At 40.7% G+C, this 22,787-nt stretch overlaps 2 protein-coding genes across 15 annotated transcripts in view; one reads left to right on the forward strand and one right to left on the reverse strand.

Moving 5' to 3' along the window:
• Window positions 1–22,787, forward strand: part of osp (myosin phosphatase Rho interacting protein outspread) — a 600,580-nt gene that overhangs the window by 261,301 nt on the left and 316,492 nt on the right. For 13 of the 14 annotated variants that reach the window (XM_076182079.1, XM_076182084.1, XM_076182085.1 and 10 more), the window contains one exon: window positions 9,644–9,745. The exons of the other annotated variant lie outside the window; for it this stretch is intronic. In XM_076182079.1, coding sequence (XP_076038194.1) covers window positions 9,644–9,745 — 102 coding nt within the window. The remainder of the gene's footprint in view (window positions 1–9,643; window positions 9,746–22,787) is intronic. 14 annotated transcript variants of the gene reach the window in all.
• Window positions 1–22,787, reverse strand: part of LOC143023539 (uncharacterized) — a 279,586-nt gene that overhangs the window by 38,352 nt on the left and 218,447 nt on the right. The gene's annotated exons all lie outside the window — the stretch shown is intronic.

Consider the following 22,787-nt stretch of genomic DNA (forward strand, 5'->3'; position numbering starts at 1 on the left):
GGAGGACTGGAGAAGTGCCTGTATAGTTCCTCTTTACAAGGGAAAAGGGGACAAGTGTGAATGTAGTAGTTTCAGAGGGATTAGCCTGTTAAGTGTAGTAGGGAAGGCTTATGGGAGGATCTTGATTGAGAGGATTAGGAGAGGAACAGAAGGAGTAATTGGTGAGGAACAGTGCGGATTTAGGACAGGTAGAGGTTGTGTAGATCAGATCTTTGTGGTAAGACAGATATGTGAGAAAGCTATAGGAAAGGGGAAGGATGTTTTTTGGGCTTTTATGGATCTGGAAAAGGCTTATGATAGGGTAGACAGAAAGGCACTGTGGGAGGTTATGCAGATTTATGGGATAGGAGGAAAGCTTTTGGGAGCTGTCAAGAGTTTTTATGAGAGTAGTAGAGCTTGTGTCAGGATTAGAAATGGAGAGAGTGAGTGGTTTGAAGTAAAGGTGGGACTTCGTCAAGGATGCGTTATGTCGCCCTGGCTGTTCAACTTATACATGGATGGGGTGGTGCGAGAGGTAAATGCTAGGGTAGTGGGTCAGGGATTGGAGATGGTTAAAGAAAATGGAGAAAAGTGGGAGGTGAGCCAGCTGTTGTTTGCGGACGACACTGCGCTTGTGGCAGGGTCGGAGGAGGGATTGAGGAAGCTGGTGGCAGAGTTTGGGAGAGTATGTGATAGAAGAAAGCTAAAGATAAATGTGGGTAAAAGTAAGTTGATGAGATGTACAAGGGGTGATAGTGGCAGTAGACTGGAAGTGAACATTAAGGGAGAGCGACTGGAGGAAGTGGATAGTTTTAGATACTTGGGTGCAAGTGTAGCAGGAAAAGGTGGAGTGAAGGTGGAGGTAGAATGTAGATTGAGAGAAGCGAGTAAATGCCTTGGTGGATTAAAGAGTGTAATGAGGAATAGACATTTAGGAATGGATGCGAAGAGGAGACTGTATGAAGGAGTGATTGTGCCAACAGCACTGTATGGGGCAGAAACGTGGAACATAAGAGAAGAAGAGAGAAGGAGTTTGAATGTGTTTGAGATGAGGTGTCTGAGAAGTATGATGGGGGTTACTAGGCTGGATAGAGTGAGAAATGAGGAGGTGAGGAGAACAGGGGTGAAAAAGGAGCTGGGAGATAGGGTTGATGAAAGAATATTAGGATGGTTTGGACACATGGAAAGAATGAGTGAAGAAAGACTAGTAAAAGAGGTATGGAAGGCAGATGTGGAAGGAGTGAACATGAGGGGACGTCCTAGGATGAGGTGGATGGATGGGGTGAAGGGGGCTTTGGGGAAGAGGGGAATGTCTGTTGAGGAAGGAAGGGAGAGGACGGAAGACAGAGGTGAGTGGAGAATGGTTGTATATGGATGATGTTGTGATTGCATGAGGAGGAATGGGCGGGGGGTGGGGTAATATGTGTGAGTAAATTTTGACGCAGCCCGAAGGGATTTCTCCCCGTCCTCTCCTTATATGCAAGGGGGGACGGAGAGGGGGGGTCGCCGATTAAATGAAGCGGCCTTGCTGTGGATGTGCTGTGTCTTGCGACACTGCTTCTGACCCAGGGCAGTGGGCAAGGTGCAGGGATGACCCGTCATCCAGGAGGTGCTCAGATGAGAGGGAGGGTGGGAGGGGTGTTTAGTGTATTTAGGGATGAAATGGGTGGGAGTGTTTTTGTGCCTTTCCCTTTTTGGCTACCTCCCTTGGAAGGGAGAAAAAGCCTTGGTATATGTATGTATGTATTTTTGTAATTTTGCTAAATCCCAACAGATTTTTCTCATTCAACAACGAAAATGTTCAGTTCTGAAACACTCACATATGCATGATTATTCGATGACGAGACCAGGTGCGCCTTATGGTCAGGTGCGTCTTATGTAAGGACAGGGAATAGCAAATTACGGGTGCGCCTTATGGTACGAAGCGCCTTATGGTCCAAAAAATACGGTACAAGTTATTTGGAAATTTGTTAACAAAAGTGGATAGTAAAAAGGATCTCGGCGTAATTATCAGTAATGATCTAAAAACATCTAAACAGTGTATTTCAGCCTCCAAGAAAGCAAAAAATATTCTAGGACTGATTATGCGATCTTTTGACTTCAAAAGTTCATCTCTCATTAACAAGCTATATAAATTGTTAGTTCATCCACATTTGGAATATGCTGTTTCCTAATGGTCATTGAATCTCATTAATGACAGTGACAGATTGGAAAAGTACAACAGCAAGCCACAAAAATGATTCTAAATACATACATACATACACCAAGGCTTTTTTCCCTCTTACAAAGGAGGTAGCCAAAAAGAAAAAGGCATAAAATCATTCCCACCCATTCCATCCCTAAATACACTCCACTCCCCTCCACCCTCCCATGTTAGCACCTCCTGGATGACGGGTCATCCCTGCACCTTGTCCACTGCCCTGGGTCAGAGACAGTGTCGCAAGTCACAGCACATCCACAGCAAGGCCGCTTCATTAAATCGGCGACCCCCCCCTCTCCGTCCCTCCATGCATAAAAGAAGACGGGGAGAAATCCTTTCAGGCTGTGTCAAATTTTGCTCACATATACAACCTCATCCCCCATCCCCCCACCCATTCCACCTCATGCATCACAGCATCATCCATATACAACCATTCCCCTCTTCCCCAAAGCCCCCTTCACCCCATCCATCCATCTCATCCTAGGATGTCCCCTCATGTTCACTCCTCCACATCTGCCTTCCATACCTCTTTTACTAGTCTTTCTTCACTCATTCTTTCCATGTGTCCAAACCAACCTAATACTCTTTCATCAACCCTATCTCCCAACTCCATTTCCACCCCTGTTCTCCTCCTCACCTCTTCATTTCTCACTCTATCTAGCCTAGTAACCTCCATCATACTTCTCAGACACCTCATCTCAAACACGTTCAAACTCCTCTCTTCCTCTCCAAATATCAACAATGAATCATACAAAAATCACCTAAAACATATGAATCTGTTTTCCCTAAAAAAGCATAGACTCAGAGGTGACTTGATACAGGTCCTTAAGATTCTAAAAGGAATTGACAACATCAAATGTGACAAAATTTTCACACTGAATGAGAATCCAGCAAGAAATAATGGTCTCAGACTGTCAGGAAATAGATTTAATTTGTTAGTGTGTAGAAACAACTTTGCCAACTGTATAGTTAATGAATGGAACAAACTTCTTGCAGAGGCAGTGCAATGTAGTTCAGTTTGAAGCTTTAAGATTCATTTAGATAACCACCGATCTTTTGACTTCAAAAGTTCATCTCTCATTAACAAGCTATATAAATCATTAGTTTGTCCACATTTGGAATATGCTGTCTCTGTATGGTCATCGAATCTTATTAAAGACATTGACAGATTGGAAAAAGTGCAACGGAGAGTCACAAAACTGATTCCAAATATAAAAAATGAATCATACGAAAATCACCTAAAACATATGAATCTGTCTTCCCTAAGAAAGCATAGACTCAGAGGTGACTTGATACAGGTCTTTAAGATTCTAAAAAGAATTGACAAGATCAAATGTGACAAAATTTTCACACAATGAGAATCCGACAAGAAATAATGGTCTCAAACTGTCAGGAAATAGGTTTAATTTGCAAGTGGGTGGAAACAACTTCGCCAACTGTGTAGTTAATGAATGGAACAGACTTCCTGCAGAGGCAGTGCAATGTAGTTCAGTTTGAAGCTTTAAGATTTGTTTAGATAAACACCTAAGCAAGATGCTGTAATGACTGCCATTTATTTTATATTATTTTTTATTTGTTTGTTTATTATTTACTTTATTTTGATTTATTATTAGTTATGTCAATTTATTATTATTTACTATTTACCTGTTTGTTTATTATGTAACTATACCTAAGCATTTATTTTATTTATTATTATCTATATTATGATTTTTCTTTATTTTTCTTTTATTTATCAATATAATTTTTTTTCTGCATCTGTGGTAGGGGAAAAGAATACTGCCACCAAGTAATTCCACTTGGATCGTAAGAGGCGAGAAGAAAGGGACGTGGATTGGGACTAGGCATCCTTCTCCTTGTAGCCACAGGGGACATTCCTAAAAGAAAAAGCAAAGGCATAAGAGGGTCTGGGAGTTTTCCGACCAGCACCCTAAGGTTTGGGTCTTTTAATGTGCGTGGATGTGGTACAGATGAGAGTAAAAGGGAAGAGATAGGTATTATGTTTGTGAGAAGAAAGATGGATGTGTTGGCTTTGAGTGAAACTAAGCTGAAAGGGAAGGGTGAGTGAGTTTGGGAGTGTAAGTGGGAGGTTATCAGGATAATGTGGGTGAAGGTGAAACTGGGAAAGGAGATGTGGGTTTTTGTAAGTGCATATGGGCCTGGCAGTGAGAAGAGCGTAGAAGAAAGGGAGGCTTTTTGGATAGATTTAAATGAGTGCATAGAGGATTTAGGGAGAAATATCAATGTAATAGTACTGGGAGACCTTAATGCTAGGGTAGGAAATGGTCCAATTGATGGAGTGGTTGGGAAATGTGGAGTTCCAGGAAAGAATCGTAGTGGAGAGTTGATGGTGGAGATGTGTCTAGAGAGTTGATGATAGCAAATACAGTGTTTCGAAAGAAAGTCAAGCATAAGTACACATGGGAGAGAGTGGTGGAGGGAAGGGTGGTAGGTAGAGCGTTAATGGACTATGTAGTGGTAAATAGGATTATGATAGGAAGAGTTAAGGATGTACATGTGCTAAGGGGAGAGGGTGGGGGAATATCAGATCATTTTTTGGTGGAAGGTAAGTTGAGAGTGGAGGATAGATGGAGAAAGACGAAAGGGACAAAAGGTAGGGAGGTGCTTAGAGTGAACTCTTTAAATGAAAAGGAAAAGGAGAAGGAGTACAAGAAGAAGCTGATGGAGTGGGAGGGAGTGAAGGATAGAGTATAGCTTGGTGTGGAGGAGGAATGGGGATGGTTCAAGGAGGGAGTCACAAAGTGTGCAAAGATGGTGTGTGGAACAAGAAGGACAGGAGGAAATAGAAGGAAGGGTAGTGAATGGTGGGATGAGGAAACAAAGAAGGTTGTAGAAAAAAAGAAGCGAGCTTTCACAGATTGGTTACAAAATAGGACGAGGGAGTCATATGAGACGTACAAAGAAAAGAGAAGTAAAGCAAAAGGTAAAGGAGGCAAAGAGGAGAGCAGGTGTGAAATGGGGTAAGAGTATGACAGAAAATTTTGAAATAAAAAGATGTTTTGGAAAAAAATTAAGAGAGGAAGAGGAGGCGAATCAAGTGGAGAAGAAAAGGTAAAAGGTGCAGATGGAGAGATGATAATGGAAGAGAAGGCAGTAAGGAGAAGATGGGCAGAATATTTTAAGGAGTTGCTAAATGTGAAGGAGGATAGGGAGGGAAAGATAGCTGCAGTGGGAAATGCTAAGAAAATGACCGTGATGAGTGAGGAAAATGGAGGAGAAATGAGGAAGGATGAAGTGAAGGCAGTTGTTAAGATGATGAAAGCAGGTAAGGCACCTGGTCTGGATGGATGCCATGTAGAATGTCTAAAAAAAAGTAGGTACAGTGATGGTGGACTGGTTGGTGAGGTTATTTAATGTTTGCTGGAGAGAGGGTAGAGTGCCGGAGGACTGGAGGAGTGCCTGTATAGTTCCACTTTACAAGGGAAAAGGGGACAAGTGTGAATGTAGTAGTTTCAGAGGGATTAGCTTGTTAAGTGTAGTTGGGAAGGCTTATGGGAGGATTAGGAGAGGAAGAGAGGGAGTAATTGGTGAGGAACAGTGTGGATTTAGGACGGGTAGAGGTTGTGTAGATCAGATTTTTGTGGTAAGACATCTGAGAAAGCTATAGGAAAGGGGAAGGATGTTTTTTGGGCCTTTATGGAGCTGGAAAAGGCTTATGACAGGGTAGACAGAAAAGCACTGTGGGAGGTTTTGCGGATATACGGGATAGGAGGAAAGCTTCTGGAAGCTGTCAAGAGTTTTTATGAGAGTAGTAGAGCTTGTGTCAGGATTAGAAATGGAGAGAGTGAGTGGTTTGAGGTAAAGGTGGGACTTCGTCAAGGATGCGTTATGTCGCCCTGGCTGTTCAACTTATACATGGATGGGGTGGTGCGAGAGGTAAATGCAAGGGTAGTGGGTCAGGGATTGGAGATGGTTAAAGAAAATGGAGAAAAGTGGGAGGTGAACCAGCTGTTGTTTGCGGACAACACTGTGCTTGTAGCAGGATCGGAGGAGGGATTGAGGAAGTTGGTGACAGAGTTTGGGAGAGTGTGTGATAGAAGAAAGCTGAAGATAAATGTGGGTAAAAGTAAGGTGATAAGATATACAAGGGGTGAAAGTGGCAGTAGTCTGGAAGTGTGCATTAACCCCTTCAATACGTGCGATGTTGCGTCATAATACTCGCATTATAAAAAATAAAGTCGCTGCTCTATCGCTCGTTCTCGTTCACTCGTGATTTTTTATAACCATTGAAAATATGATGAAGCCAGTTTACAGAGTATGTGGGTCACGCAGGTACAACTACAATAAATATAATCAAGACACCGATGTCGGCATCCTCGTGTACCCACTTGCTCCTCATGACGCCTACGTAGGCGTCACTGTATGGAAGGGGTTAAGGGAGAGCAACTGGAGGAAGTGGATAGTTTTAGATACTTGAGTGCAAATGTGGCAGGAAAAGGTGGAGTGAAGGTGGAGGTAGAATGTTGATTGAGAGGAGCGAGTAAATGCCTTGGTGGATTAAAAAGTGTAATGAGGAATAGACATTTGGGAATGGATGCTAAGAGGAGACTATATGAAGGAGTGATTGTGCCAACAGCACTGTATGGGGCAGAAACATGGAACATAAGAGAGGAAGAGAGAAGGAGTTTGAATGTGTTTGAGATGAGGTGTCTGAGAAGTATGATGGGGGTTACTAGGCTAGATTGAGTGAGAAATGAGGAGGTGAGGAGGAGAACAGGGGTGGAAATGGAGTTGGGAGATAGGGTTGATGAAAGAGTATTAGGATGGTTTGGACACATGGAAAGAATGAGTGAAGAAAGACTAGTAAAATAGGAATGGAAGGCAGATTTGGAGGGAGTGAACATGAAGGGACGTCTTAGGATGAGATGATGGGGTGAAGGGGGCTTTGGGGAAGAGGGGAATGTCTGTTGAGGAAGGATGGGAGAGGACAGAAGACAGGGTTGAATGGAGAATGGTTGTATATGGATGATGATGTGATGCATGAGGTGGAATGGGCGGGGATGGGGGGTGAGGTAGTATGTGTAAACAAATTTTTGATGCAGCCTGAAGGGATTTCTCCCAATCTTCTCCTTTATGCATGGAGGGATGGAGAGGGGGGGGTCGCCAATTTAATGAAGCGGCCTTGCTGTGGATGTGCTGTGTCTTGCGACACTGCTTCTGACCTAGGGCAGTGGACAAGGTGCAGGGATGACCCGTCATCCGGGAGGTTCTAAGATGAGAGGGATGTTGGAGGGGTGTGGAGTGTATTCAGGGATGGAATGGGTGGGAGTGATTTTATGCCTTTTCCTTTTTGGCTGCCTCCCTTGTAAGGGGGAAAAAGCCTTGGTATATGTATGTTTGTATGTAACTTAGTTCTGGACCAAAAGGTTTCCTGTTGGCATGCTCTCTCTTTGTAATCCTTTGTAATTATTAGAGAGAGTAAGTACAGAGGAAGACTGCAAATCTCTTCAAGAAGACCAGGACAAAGTCTGGAAATGGAGTCAAGAGTGAAGTGAACTTCAACATTAAGAAATATAGTATAATGGAATTTGGAAAAAGCAAAAGTAGAATACCGTATCAATATAAAATTGGTACAAAGGACAGTGGATAGGATGCCTTTGGTATATGTATGTATTTACAAAGAAAATGAAAAAGTAAACGCGGAAATGGACCTAGGAGTAACTATCTCAAATTACAAGACACCAGACAAACACGTCAACAAATTAGTTTGAGAAACTTTCAACTTATTAAAATCAATGAAAGTAGCATTTGACTACATGGATGAAGAAATGGTAAAGAAAATACTAGTTACACTGATAAGACCAAAATTAGAATATGCAGCATCACTATGGACACCTAGTTCCAAAAAAACAACAACCTAAATAAACTAGAAAGAATTCAAAGAGCAACAACAAAGATGGCACCAACACTTTGCAATTTGACATACAAAGATTGGATAAAGTAAATCTACAAGCCCTGGAACAAAGAAGAGAAAGAGGTTATATGCTAACCACCTACAGGATTATGAAAGGGATGGAAATTCTTGATAGGGATAACCTACTAATATGGGACAGAAGAAATACAGGACACGAGAAGAAATTTAAGAAAGGCAGTTACAGCAGAGATCTGAAAAAGATTAACTTTCCACACAGGGTGATAGATATCTGGAACAAACTGAATGAGGAAACAGTGAGTGTTAAAATTATACATGACTTTAAGAAAAAAACGGGATGTGGAAAGATATAATAGTGGGTCACTACAAGCATAGCTCTTTTCCCACAAAATAGAACTAGGTAAATACACATCCCTTCCCAGTTTCACCTTCATCCACATTAACAAGGAAACCTCTTTCCACTCCACTATAGGTTTACCTATCTGTTTTACTTGATTTATTTATTTGTGTATGATAGATATGCGCTGAATGGCCCACCAGCTCTGGCACTTGGCCTTCAAGCCAAAAATTTCATAAATCAATCAATCAATTTGAAAAAGAAATATTGGCCGAAGATGAGTTTACTCGTACTTGCTGGGTAAGGGGTTAAAGAAAGTGTGACTTCCTATTGTAGAAGAACAAAGAGAGGCAACATGTTTGGAGAAAATGGACTAAATAATTACCAGTTCAAGAAGATTAACAAGAGGTCATAGAAAAAAGTAGATAAATAAATTAATATAAAATAAAAGATGTCAAGTATAGGTTTCCACAGGTGCCATTTTTGTTGTTGCTCTCTGGATTTTTTCTATTTTCTTTATATTCTTTTTGGTACTGGGTGACCACAATGTTGCTGCATATTCTAGTCTAGGCCTTATTGGTCACACTGATAAGGCCTAGACTAGAATATGCAGCGACATTGTGGTCACCCAGTACCAAAAAGAATATAAAGAAAATAGAAAGAATCCAGAGAGCAGCAACAAAAATGGCACCTGCATTCGCAAACTTGTCATATGAGGGGAGATTGGCTAAACTAGATTTACCGACTGGAGCAAAGAAGAGAGAGAGGTGACCTACTGACCATCTACAGAATCATGAAAGGTACAGAAATACTTGATAGAGAGGAGTTGTTAAACTGGGACAGGAGAAGCACAAGAGGACATGGAAAGAAAATAAAAAAACATAGCTACAGAAGAGATCTGAAGAAAAACAGTTTTCCACATAGAGCACTTGGAACAAACTGGACAAGGAAATAGTGTGTGCAAAAACCATTCATGAGTTTAAAAGCAAACTAGACACTGCAAGATACAAAGGCAGGACACCATGAGCATAGCTCCCCTTCCCGCAAAATACCACTAAGTAGATACATAGAAATGTAGACTTGTGGAATAAATTTGCTGAAAATATAACTTTTACGAAAGAATTCAAGGCAAAATTTGAGAAATGGAGAAAAAGAGATTGGACCTTATGAGCATTGCTCTAATACTTTACACTATAAGTAAATACACACACACGTAACTTTGATCTATTTTTTTCAGGATTCAAGTGAAGGGACCTTGGTAGGCAGTGGAGATGCTGTTCTTGTTAACCTTTTGGAAACCAAGGTGGAATCACTTAAAGCAAAGCTTGAGGAGACACAGGTATGAATCTGTAGCAACCATAATTAGTACCGTATTTTTCGGACCATAAGGCGCGTGCAAAATCCTTAAAATCGGCCAAAATCAGGTGGCGCGCCTTATCGTGAGGTGCGCCTTATGTGTGGCTTCGGTGCAAAAAAATGCCTCAGACAGTGACGTACTATTTTGACACGTTTCGTAGCTACCCTACCGACGGCGACAGTGCATAGGCCTAGCAAAAGTTACAACCAAGTTATAACCAAGATGCATGTATCTTGACAAGAAAATTGCGAAAACTTCGATAGTTTTTGAGTCCATGCCACCGCATTCATTCACGCTATCATGGCTATGGCATGATAGCATCCACAACACAGACAGCCATTTTGTATTGGTCTAGTCTCGCTCCACTCCGATTGTAGTCATTTAGGTATTTTTTAGTTTCGACCATGGGCACAATATTGCAATAGAAAATTAATTATTGATTTTTTAAATTATAATGTATCAACGTAATATGCAATTTTGTGGGCAGAAATGAAAATAAAAAATACCTTGCTACAAGCAAATATGGTAATGAACGAAATCTGTAGCATAGGATCGGGACCCCATCTTGTCGTCTGTCAATTGACGGCCTCGGTGCTTCCGACAGTACCTCGCCAGGTACATTTTCTTGAAGGAATGTTATGGAGCGGAGATACATGCATTCCTTCAAACTGCAAGATCTTTGTATACCCCACAAGCTGAGAGAGTGGTTGAAAAGCCCGCCAATGTCTCTCACGATGACGACAACGAGGACGAGTCGGATGACATTTAATTTGCAGGTAATTATTTATTAAACACAGGTTAGGTTAGACGAATTTATCATCCTTTCATTTCTTCGACGTCGGCATCTATCATAACAAACATGGCGTACCATTCGTCCGACACGACTTCGATACATACGAAATCTGTTTAGCACCTTTTTTGTATTTTATTTCTGCTCACAAAATTGCATATTATGTTGATACATTATAATTTACAAAATTAATAATTAATTTTCTATTGCTATATTGCGCCCATGGTCGAAACTAAAAATTTACCACCATTTGTAATAAATCTTGTGTTTTGTGAATAGAGAATTCCGGGAATAAAACTGCTAATGTTGGTTTTATTCCCCACAATTCCCGTAACGTGTTTATGTTGTTTTTTAGGGGTATTGGCAGGGCAGACTGTCCATGGAGGTGGTCTGATTTCACTGACCAAAATAAAAAAAATATCATTTATTTTTGTAATTTTGCTAAATCCCAACCGATTTTTCTCATTCAACAACAAAAATGTTCAGTTCTGAATGCACATATACATGATTATCCCATGACGAGACCAGGTGCGCCTTATGGTCAGGCGCGCCTTATGTAAGGACGGGGAATAGCAAATTACGGGTGCACCTTATGGTATGAAGCACCTTATGGTCCGAAAAATACAGTACTAGTTGTGTGTGTGTATTTACCTAGTTGTATTTACCTAGTTGTATTTTGCGGGAAGGGGAGCTATGCTTGTGGTGTCCCGCCATTGTATCTCGAAGTGTCTAGTTTGCTTTTAAACTCATGAATGGTTTTTGCGCATACTATTTCATTATCCAGTTTGTTCCCAGTGTCCAAAACTCTATGTGGAAAACTGTTTTTCTTCAGTTCTCTTCTATAGCTATGTTTTTTGATTTTCTTTCCATGTCCTCTTGTGTTTCTCTTGTACCAGTAAAGTAAGTCCTCTCTATCAAGTATCTCTGTGCCTTTCATGATTCTGTAGATGGTCAATAGGTCACCTCTCTCTCTTCTTTGCTCCAGTGTCGGTAACTCCAGTTTAGCCAATCTCTCCTCATATGATAGGTTTGCAAGTGCAGGTGCCATTTTTGTAACTGCTCTTTGGATTCTTTCTATTTTCTTTATATTCTTTTTGGTACTGGGGGACCACAATGTGTGTGTGTGTATTTATTTTACCTAGTTGTATTTACCTAGTTGAAGGGGAGCTATGCTTGTGGTGTCCCGTCTTCATATCTCATTTTATCTAAACTATTTTTAAATTTATGTATTGTTTTTGCACACACCACTTTCTCATCTAACTTGTTCCAGCTGTCTATTACTCTGTGAGGAAAGCTGTTCTTTTTCACATCTCTCCTATAGCTGTCTTTCTTGATTTTCTTTCCGTGTCCTCTTGTATTTCTATCATCCCATTTTATCAGATTCTCTCTATCAATAATTTCTATGCCTTTCATGATTCTGTAAATAGCTATCAAATCTCCTCTCTCTCTTCTTTGCTCTAGTGTCTGTAGTTCAAGTTTTGCTAGTCTCTCTTCATATGATAGTTTTGAGAGTGTTGGTGCCAATTTTGCTATTGCTCTTTGTATTCTTTCAAGTTTTTTTATACATTTTTTTGTACTTGGTGACCATATCGTTGCTGCATATTCCAATCTTGGTCTTATCAGAGTGATTAGAATTTTCTTCACCATTTCTTCATCCAGGTATGTAAATGCCACTTTGATTGTTCTTATTAAGTTATAAGTTTCTCCAAAAATCTTGTTTATATGTTTATCAGGTGACATATTATTCATAACAATGACTCCCAGGTCCTTTTCATTTTCTACTTTTTTTATTCCTTCTTCTCCCAATTTATATGATCCTGTTATTCTGTTTTTGCTTTTTCCAAATTCCATTATACTACACTTTTTAGTGTTGAACTCCATCTCCCACTTCCTACTCCATTCCCATACTTTATTTAGATCACTCTGTAGTGACTCACAATCTTCTTCCATTTTCACTTTTTTTAATAGTTTTGCATCATCTGCAAAGAAGCTCATATAACTTTTAATTTCTTCATCCATATCATTAATATATATAGCAAACATTATTGGGGCCAGAACTGTTCCTTGCGGAACACCGCTTATTACTTCATTCCATTTTGAGTGTTTGTCTCTTACCACTACTCTCATTTTTCTTTCTTGCAAAAAGTCTTCCATCCATTTAAGCATTTAAGCAGTTTGCTCAGTATTCCTCCTTCAGTTTCTAATTTCTTAAGCAACTTCTTATGTGGTACTTTATCAAAAGCTTTTTTTAGGTCTAGAAATGCACAATCAGCCCATCCATCTCTTTCTTGTATTATATCTATTAGCCTTGAATAGAAACATATTAAATTACAGTAGTGACGCATGATCGTCCTTGTCTGAATCCAAATTGCCTTGGATTTAGCACGTTTTTTTTCTAAATATTTTACCCATCTACTTTTGATAATTCTTTCACAAATTTTTGCTATTGTACTTGTTAGAGAGACTAGTCTATAGTTGGTAGGGTCTTCTTTATTTCCCCCTTTATAGGTACCATATTTGCTTTTTTCCAATCTTCTGGAACTTTTCCTTCTTTCAAGGAACTGTTTATTATGCTATGTATTTTGTCTGCCAGTTCATTTCTGCATTCTTTCAAAATCCAGTTTGCTATTTCATCTGGACCATGCAATTTTCTGACATCAAGATTACTCAAATGTTTCATTATATCATTCTTTGTTACTTCTATTTCTTTCATAGGAGGGACTTTCTCTTTCCATTCGATCTCTTCAGGTTGTATGTTGTCCCTTGTAAACATACATACATACATATACCAAGGCTCCCTCCCCCTTACAAGGGGGGTAGCCAAAAAGAAAAAGGCATAAAATCATTTCCACCCATTCCATCCCTGAATACACTCCACACCCCTCCACCCTCCCTCTTATCTTAGCACCTCCTGAATGACGGGTCATCCCTGCACCTTGTCCACTGCCCTGGGTCAGAAGCAGTGTCGCAAGACACAGCAAGGCAGCTTCATTAAATCGGCGACCCCCCCTCTCCGTCCCCCCATTGCATAAAATGAGAAGACGGGGAGAAATCCCTTCGGGCTGCGTCAAATTTTGCTCACACATACTACCTCACCCCCCATCCACCTGCCCATTCCACCTCATGCAATCACAACATCATCCATATACCACCATTCTCCATTCACCCCTTTCTTCTGTCCTCTCCCGTCCTTCCTCAACAGACATTCCCCTCTTCCCCAAAGCCCCCTTCACCCCATCCATCCACCTCATCCTAGGACGTCCCCTCATGTTCACTCCCTCCACACCTCTTTTACTAGTCTTTCTTCACTCATTCTTTCCATGTGTCCAAACCATCCTAATATTCTTTCATCAACCCTATCTCCCAGCTCCTTTTCCACCCCTGTTCTCCTCCTCACCTCCTCATTTCTCACTCAATCTAGCCTAGTAACCCCCATCATACTTCTCAGACACCTCATCTCAAACACATTCAAACTCCTTCTCTCTTCTTCTCTTATGTTCCATGTTTCTGCCCCATACAGTGCTGTTGGCACAATCACTCCTTCATACAGTCTCCTCTTCGCATCCATTCCCAAATGTCTATTCCTCATTACACTCTTTAATCCACCAAGGCATTTACTCGCTTCTCTCAATCTACATTCTACCTCCACTTTCACTCCACCTTTCCCTGCCACATTTGCACCCAAGTATCTAAAACTATCCACTTCCTCCAGTCGCTCTCCCTTAATGCCCACTTCCAGTCTACTGCCACTTTCACCCCTTGTACATCTCATTACCTTACTTTTACCCACATTTATCTTTAGTTTTCTTCTATCACATACTCTTCCAAACTCTGCCACCAATTTCCTCAATCCCTCCTCCGATCCTGCTACAAGCGCAGTGTCGTCCGCAAACAACAGCTGGCTCACCTCCCATTTTTCTCCATTTTCTTTAACCATCTCCAATCCCTTGCCCACTACCCTTGCATTTACCTCTCGCACCACCCCATCCATGTATAAGTTGAACAGCCAGGGCGACATTACGCATCCTTGACGAAGTCCCACCTTTACCTCGAACCACTCACTCTCTCCATTTCCAATCCTGACACAAGCTCTACTACTCTCATAAAAACTCTTGACAGCTCCCAGAAGCTTTCCTCCTATCCCGTATATCTGCATAACCTCCCACAGTGCCTTCCTGTCTACCCTATCATAAGCCTTTTCCAGATCCATAAAAGCCCAAAAAACATCCTTCCCCTTTCCTATAGCTTTCTCACATATCTGTCTTACCACAATGATCTGATATACACAACCTCTACCTGTCCTAAATCCACACTGTTCCTCACCAATTACTCCTTGTGTTCCTCTCCTTATCCTCTCAATCAAGATCCTCCCATAAGCCTTCCCAACTACACTCAACAAGCTAATCCCTCTGAAACTACTACATTCACACTTGTCCCCTTTTCCCTTGTAAAGAGGAACTATACAGGCACTCCTCCAGTCCTCCGGCACTCTACCCTCTCTCCAACAAACATTAAATAACCTCACCAACCAGTCCACCATCACTGTACCTCCCTTTTTCAGACATTCTGCATGGCATCCATCCATACTATGTGCCTTACCTGCTTTCATCATCTTAACAACAGCTTTCACCTCATCCTTCCTTATTTCTCCTCCATTCTCCTCATTCATCACTCTCATTTTCTTCGCACTTCCCACTGCAGCAATCTTTCCTTCCCTATCCTCCTTCACATTTAGCAACTCCCTAAAATATTCTGCCCATCTTCCCCTTACTGCCTTCTCTTCCATTATCATCTCTCCATCTGCACCTTTTACCTTTTCTTCTCCACTTGATTCGCCTCCTCTTCCTCTCTTAATTTCTTTCCAAAACATCTTTTTATTACTTTCAAAATTTTCTGTCAAACTCTTACCCCATTTCACATCTGCTCTCCTCTTTGCAACCTTTACCTTTTGCTTTACTTCTCTTTTCTTTTCTTTGTACCTCTCATATGACTCCCTCGTCCTATTTTGTAACCAATCTGTGAAAGCTTGCTTCTTCTCTTCTACAACCTTCTTTGTTTCCTCATCCCACCATTCACTACCCTTTCTTCTATTTCCCCCTGTCCTTCTTGTTCCACACACCATCCTTGCACACTTTATGACTCCCTCCTTGAACCATCCCCATTCCTCCTCCACACCCAGCTCTACTCTACCCTTTACTCCCTCCCATTCCTCCTTCAGCTTCTTTCTGTACTCCTTCTCCTTTTCCTTCTCATTCAAAGAGTTCACTCTAAGAACCTCCCTACCTTTTGTCCCTTTTCTCTTCCTCCATCTATCCTCCACTTTCAACTTACCTTCCACCAAAAAATGATCTGATATTCCCCCACCCTCTCCCCTTAGCACATGTACATCCTTAACTCTTCCTATCATAATCCTATTTACCACTACATAGTCCATCAAGGCTCTATCTACCACCCTTCCCTCCACCACCCTCTCCCATGTGTACTTATGCTTGACTTTCTTCTGAAACACTGTATTTGCTATCATCAACTCTCTTTCTAGACACATTTCCACCATCAACTCTCCACTATGATTCTTTTCTGGAACTCCACATTTCCCAACCACTCCATCAATTGGACCATTTCCCACCCTAGCATTAAGGTCTCCCAGTACTATCACATTGACATTTCTTCCCAAATCCTCTATGCACTCGTATAGATCTATCCAAAAGGCCTCCCTTTCTTCTACGCTCTTCTCACTGCCAGGCCCATATGCACTTACAAAGACCCACATCTCCTTTCCCAGTTTCACCTTCATCCACATTATCCTTGAGGAAACCTCCTTCCACTCCACTACCCGTTTACCTATCACTTCACTTACTAGAATAGCCACCCTTTCCCTCCCTCGCCCTCTCTTCACTCCTGATAACCTCCCACTTACACTCACCCTTCCCTTTGAACTTAGTTTCACTCAAAGCCAACACCTCCATCTTTCTTCTCACAAACATACTACCTATCCCTTCCCTTTGACTCTCATCTGTACCACATCCACGCACATTAAAAGACCCAAACCTTAGGGTGCTGGTTCGAGGATTTCCAGCCCCTCTTATGCCTTCTTTTTTCTTTTAGGAATTTCCCCTGTGGGGCTACAAGGAGAAGGATGCCTAGTCCCACTCCCCGTCCCTTTCTTGTCGCCTCTTACGATCCAAGTGGAAATACTTGGTGGCAGTATTCTTTTCCCCCACCACAGGGAATTCCCCCATCACAGAAAATGAAAACTCAGAGAAATGGTACAGGACAGCAACAAGGGGTTGGAGGACAGCATAACGGAGGGACAGTCATAGTATAAAAGTGTCATCATTTCTCAATGAACAGAGTTTTCCTCTATCATAGACAAAATGATGTGTGGCTCTGGTCCATAGGGGCACCCCATATAGACCCTAAAGTATCAACTGCATGCTACTTTGCCACAATAACAGCAGCCAATACCCCTTGTAAACACTGATTTAAAATGCTTGTTCATAATTTCCACCATTTCTATTTCCTCTGTGTATTCAACTCCTTGTCTTAATTTCTCCAAATCTTGTTTGTTTTTCAGTTTGTTGTTTACAAATCTTTAAAATAGCTTTGGTTGATCTTTACATTTTTCTATGACATCTTTTTCATATTTTCTCTTTTCCTCTGTGCAAGCTTGTACATATTCATTTCTATAACAAGTATATATTTTCCATTTTTCAGGTCTTTTGTATTTCCTCAATTTGGTCAAAGCTTTGTCTCTTGTCTTTTAACTCCCTGCATTTTTTGTTGTACATACTTTTCCACTCCTTTTTTATAAATTTTTGTCAAAATATTCCATTTCTCTTCCACTGTTGTTTCTTCTTTGTATATTCCTTCCCAGTTTTCTTTTTGAAAGAATTCTCTTATTTTATCAAAGTTTGTTTTTTCATGCATCATTCTTCCTTTTCTGTATTGTTCATTTCTTTTCGTGTATTTTTCCTCATTTAGTTCCAGTTCAATCAATATGTGGTCACTCTTACTTATTGGTGTTTTATATTCAATCTTTTCCACTATTCTAGGTTCAGATGTGATTATTAAGTCTAGTCTCGATGGTTCTTCATTTCTATACCTGATGTTCTCCTGTATCCACTGTGTCATTGTATGTTCAATAATCATCTCGAGTAGAACATTTCCCCATGAGTTGTCTCCACCCATTACTGTCATCTCTTTCCAGTAGACTTCTTTGGAATTAAAGTCGCCCATCATAACTATTCTTCCTCCATCTTCCATTATTTTATTTAATGTTATCCTTGTGTCTTCTAACATACTTTCATGTTCACTCTCTTCCCATGAGGCTGTTTTTGGAGGCACATAATTTATCACAAACTTTCTGCTCTTCTTATCTCTGTCTTCCACTTCGATCATAATCATCTCTACTGTATTCTTGCCATATGTGACACACCTCACCTTTATATCCTTCTTAGTCAGGAACATAACTCCACCCCCTTGCTTTGTCTCTCTGTTTCTAATCCAATAATTATATGCATCATGTCCTATACTGTTGGGTGGTAGTGGACCTTTTAATTTTGTTTCTACAATTCCCATTATGTCCGGTTCTTTTTCCTTCAGATAATCATTCAGCTCATTCAATCCTGTTATTAATCCATCTATATTTGTGTAAGACACTCTTAGTTTTCTGCCACTTCCATTGTATTCTCTGTTTCCCTTTTGTTTTTCTCTAGTATGTTGTATTTCCTTACTTTCATATTCACTACTCTCCAATAGAACTTCTCTTTTTCTGACTCTGTTCTCATCCCGTTTTTTTCCTTAGCTTCATGTCTTTTCATTTTTTCCTCCTCTCTTTCCTCTTTATTAATTTCTCTTTTTATCCATACCTTTTTATATTGTTCACTTGCTGCTAGTTTCCCTGTTTTTGTTAAGATATTCTCTGCCATCGTTTGTGACCAGAATTTAATCTTAATTGGTCTGGTCTTGTCTGTACTATATTTTCCGAGCCTACACATCTCTTCAATTTGTTTCATGATTTCAGGTTCATTTTCCTGAACTAATTCTAGTAAACTACTTACTTTTTCTTTTTCCTCATTGATTCTTGAAGTTCTATCTAGGTTATGTTTCTCTTACATTCCTAATATAATTATATATTTCTTTTTATCTGCTAAGTCTCTTACTATATTCTCCTTCTGTCTCATCACTTTGATAACTGAGTCTTCAGTTTGTTCTTTCATTTGCTGTTTAATTATGTCAGTAAATGCAAATTTACTGTTTTACTGGATTTTTTTCCAACCGTGTGCTTCCTTTGCCATGGCCTCTTTGTTGTCTTTATTATTCCTCTTTAATTCTTCATTCTCCTCTTTTACTTCTTTTAACTGTCTTTTTAATTCTTCTATTTCATTAGTTAAATTTTTGTTCGCCTTCTCTAGTTCTTCCAATTTTTCAACTCTTTGCGCAATTTTGGCTACGTTACTGAACCTGTTTTCCCAATGTTCGGTCATCTTATCAAGTTTCTCCTCTAGTCTTGCCAATCGGGGGAGGTTGGTATCCCCTCCACCCTCCTTAAATCCTTGGAAACTACTATCATCACCTTCCACTGTGCTGCTCTTATCTATACTTTTAATCTTTACATTTTTGTTGATCCCGTCGTCACCAAAATCATTATTGTTGGTCCGCCTCTTGTTTACAAGACGTCTGGCCTCCTGGACCATGCCCCTCTCTTCCTCATTTCCCTCAATAATCCCTTCCCTTCTCCTTCCCTATCACTCCCCCACTACTCCACGAGCACTCCCCTTCCCTGTAAATACAAAAAGGCACTTCCTGGACGTTGAGATCCACGTAGATTTTTCTTTTTCTTCGGTACACCAATTCTTGCCGTCCATTTGACGAAAGTGTCTGTGTGTGTGTGAAAATTATGAAATTCATAGACATTTACTTACAGATATTTTAACACAAGTCATTAACTTAAGTTGGAGTAACATGAAGTTATATGAAGGATTATGACAGTTGTTGTGATTTATAAAATTGAAGATACAGTTTGCCAGGGTTATGTTTTGATTTTGTATCAGTCAATCTATTGCCCCTGGTCTCTTAAAGAAGATCCACAGCCTTCAAGTAACTGACTTCAGCCTATGGCCAGGTCCAGAAAGTCACTCAGGGAAGATGTGTTGTCTAGGGACTGTTAGTGTGAGGCACTAGTATGTTCTGTACATTTGTGGTGGTTATACCTGAGACAGCTGAAATGTATGGCCAGGCCATGCTGGATGCTGTTGTGAAGGCAAGTGTGCCAATGTGGCTTTCACCTATGCCAGTCATGATTTGTATTGCAATGTCATTGTTGATCCCATACATCAACTATAATATTTGAGAATTCATTCTCAAGTGGCTAGAAGCACTTTTCACTTGCAAAATCAGTGAAGTATTTTTCTTCCTTTTTCATATGTAATAAAGGTAAACATTTTAGGATTCACTAGGTAAGTCTACATTTATCACTATACAAAAAGGCCTTTTCCCTCTTACAAAGGAGGTAGCCAGCCAAGGCAGGCACCCACCTTTCAGCATATCACACCCATCCAACACCCATTTGTTTTCCATTTTACATTAGTTCTTTTTGAATGAAGGGCCAGCCTTACCCCCATCCCTCTCCCAAGGTTAGAATTAATGCAGCAAGACACAACACCTCCACAGCAGGACCCAATAGCCAAAACTGGTTTACTCCCACTGTTTTATTATAGGATGACCTTCCCTTCTCATCTATTCACAAGTAATTAGAGAAGATAAAGAGAAAGCCCCTTGAGCTGCATAGATTTATCATCCTTTCATAACCAGTCTCCTCTCACACCTATCTCTTGATCTCTCCCTTTTACCCAAGGCCCACTTCATCCCAACTATCCTTCTCATTCCTGGTCTTGCCCTCAAATTCACTCCGTGTGCCTCTGTCTTCCACAATCTTCTTGTCAGTCTTTCTTCACTCATTCTTTTCATATGCTCAGATTATCCCAGTATTCTTTGGACTAACCCTGTCTGCGAGCTCTTCACCCCTCCAGTTTGCCTCACCTCTTTATTTCTCACTCTATCCCTCACTTCTCTAAGACTTCATCTCGGACACAGTATTTCTTCTGTATATTCCAATTCTGCCCTATATAGTGTTTATACAGTCATCCCTTTCTAAAGTCTTATCTTTGTGTCCATCCCTAGATACTTGTTTCTCATAACACTTCATTCCCTCAAGGCAATTATTTGCTCATCACTTTAGAGTTTACCTCAACCCCAACTCCATTCCTTGCTAAATGTGCTTCTTAACCCCTACAGCATCAGCTGCATATGTTGTATGCCACAATTGTTTTATGTATCGAACATCAGCAGCAGTGTGCCACAAGTTAAAAAATCTGCCAAAAAATAGGCATTACATTCAGGGTCAAATCTGTGGTAATGACCAAGTAGCCATATCCATTGGCTATAAAAGTCACCCAATTTTTTTTTACCCCCACCCATCACCCTGGGGAGGGCAGTACTTTGAAGTAGTAGGGGGGCTTGCGTTTAGCAAGGATGGGCTGAGCTGTGCCAGCCAGGTGCAACCATACTGGAGAGGTCAGCTCTAAGCTGCCAGAGAAAATCAGAGCCAATGGACTTTTGACGACCCAAGCCTGTCTTTGACTATGGACCAGAATGGTCATAGGATTTGCCACCCTCACCCCATGACAGTTGTTTTAGGATGAGGTTCTTGGGGTAGTGAATAGATTGGGGATCCCCCACCCTTTTCCTTTATGAATTCTCCTATCCCTATCCTTCATATTTTCTACCCTGTCCTCCTATTCTCATCATCTTTATCTAATACTTGTTAAGGAAGGTCCTGGTATCTTGGTGCCTCCCAAGCTACATGTTTAACCACTTCACTCCGGGTCAAAATCTCGCGGGCAGCATTAGCTGCCAGACGTACGATGTTGCGTCATAATACTTGCACCATAAAAAAGAGTCACCGCTTATATCAATCGTTCTCTCTTTCACCCGTGAATTTTGATAACCATAGAAAATGTGATGAAGCCAGTTTAGAGAGTATGTCAATTACGCAGGGACAACTACAATAAATATAATCAAGACGCCGATATGGCAGCCTCGTGTATCCACTTGCTCCTCATGCCGCCTACGTAGGCGGCACCGTATGCAAAAGGTTAAACCCAGTCAAGTGGGGATGTATACCATGCACATGCAGAGTGACTACACCAGCCCCATTCTTAATGGGACAAAACTAAAGAGGACAAATTTTTGGGTTGACGAAGTCTCTAACTCGCCTCCGAGGCCCTGTATTGTAGATAGTCGTTTCTGGAACTTCTCGACTCTGCAGAGGCTTTTCTTGTATTACTTGAGGCATCAGGCATTTGCAGTATCTTCTATGTATTCCTCTCTCTTTCTTGATATATGGTGTGGCCATATAAATATACACGATCATGGTGCCTGTTCAGACTGTATATTCTAAACCTCCACCTCTACCTGATCCTCCTCCTAAACCTCCCGATCCCTCTCCTAATACTGCTGATACTATCGTTGACAATGTTGGCTTGGCAAAAGTAAAAATATCAGTTGTTGACTCCGGCTTGAAAAAAGACTTCGGTAATGATACTGAGACTTTATTGACAGATAATTCAGTTGTCCAAAAACTTACAATTAGAATGCATTCTGGAGTGACAAAATTATCTTTAGATACTCAGGAGCCTATAAATAGCTCAAGTATTGCTCCTAATTGTCATAGTCTTACATTTAAAATATGTCTTTTGATAAGAGTTATGTTGACTTACATGAAGAGTTCTGTAAATTTGGATCAAAGAGATTAGGGTTAAACTGACTGACAACTTTAAGGCTTGGCTAGTCTGGATTTCATTTCTTTCTAATCAGCATGCAACTGCTGCCTGCTTGGATTATAATAATTCCAAAGGAAATGAATCTTTGGCCCAACTTGTTGCTAGAGCGACATCTAACCTGGATATCTTTTATCCAGAAAACTCTGTAGAGGAAAGGAAGGAAAGTGTGTAGAGGCCTCCCAATCCACCTAAGTGGCTTATCACTTTTGCAAAGGAGCGTGCTAACTTGTTTGAGTTTACAAGAGTCACCTTGGCTCTGGTAATTTGACTAACTCACAGGTATCACAATTTGGAAGAAATTCCTTCTCAATTATGTAAAGTCTTATGAGCAAGTTGCCATGCTGCTTAACTTGAGTCAGAAATCAGACATTAAGGAAGTTAAACCCCACTA

The sequence above is a fragment of the Oratosquilla oratoria genome, unplaced genomic scaffold, assembly GCF_046742065.1.
Source record: "Oratosquilla oratoria isolate Oo_2021 unplaced genomic scaffold, ASM4674206v1 SCAFFOLD50, whole genome shotgun sequence".
Taxonomy (NCBI): Eukaryota; Metazoa; Arthropoda; class Malacostraca; order Stomatopoda; family Squillidae; genus Oratosquilla; species Oratosquilla oratoria.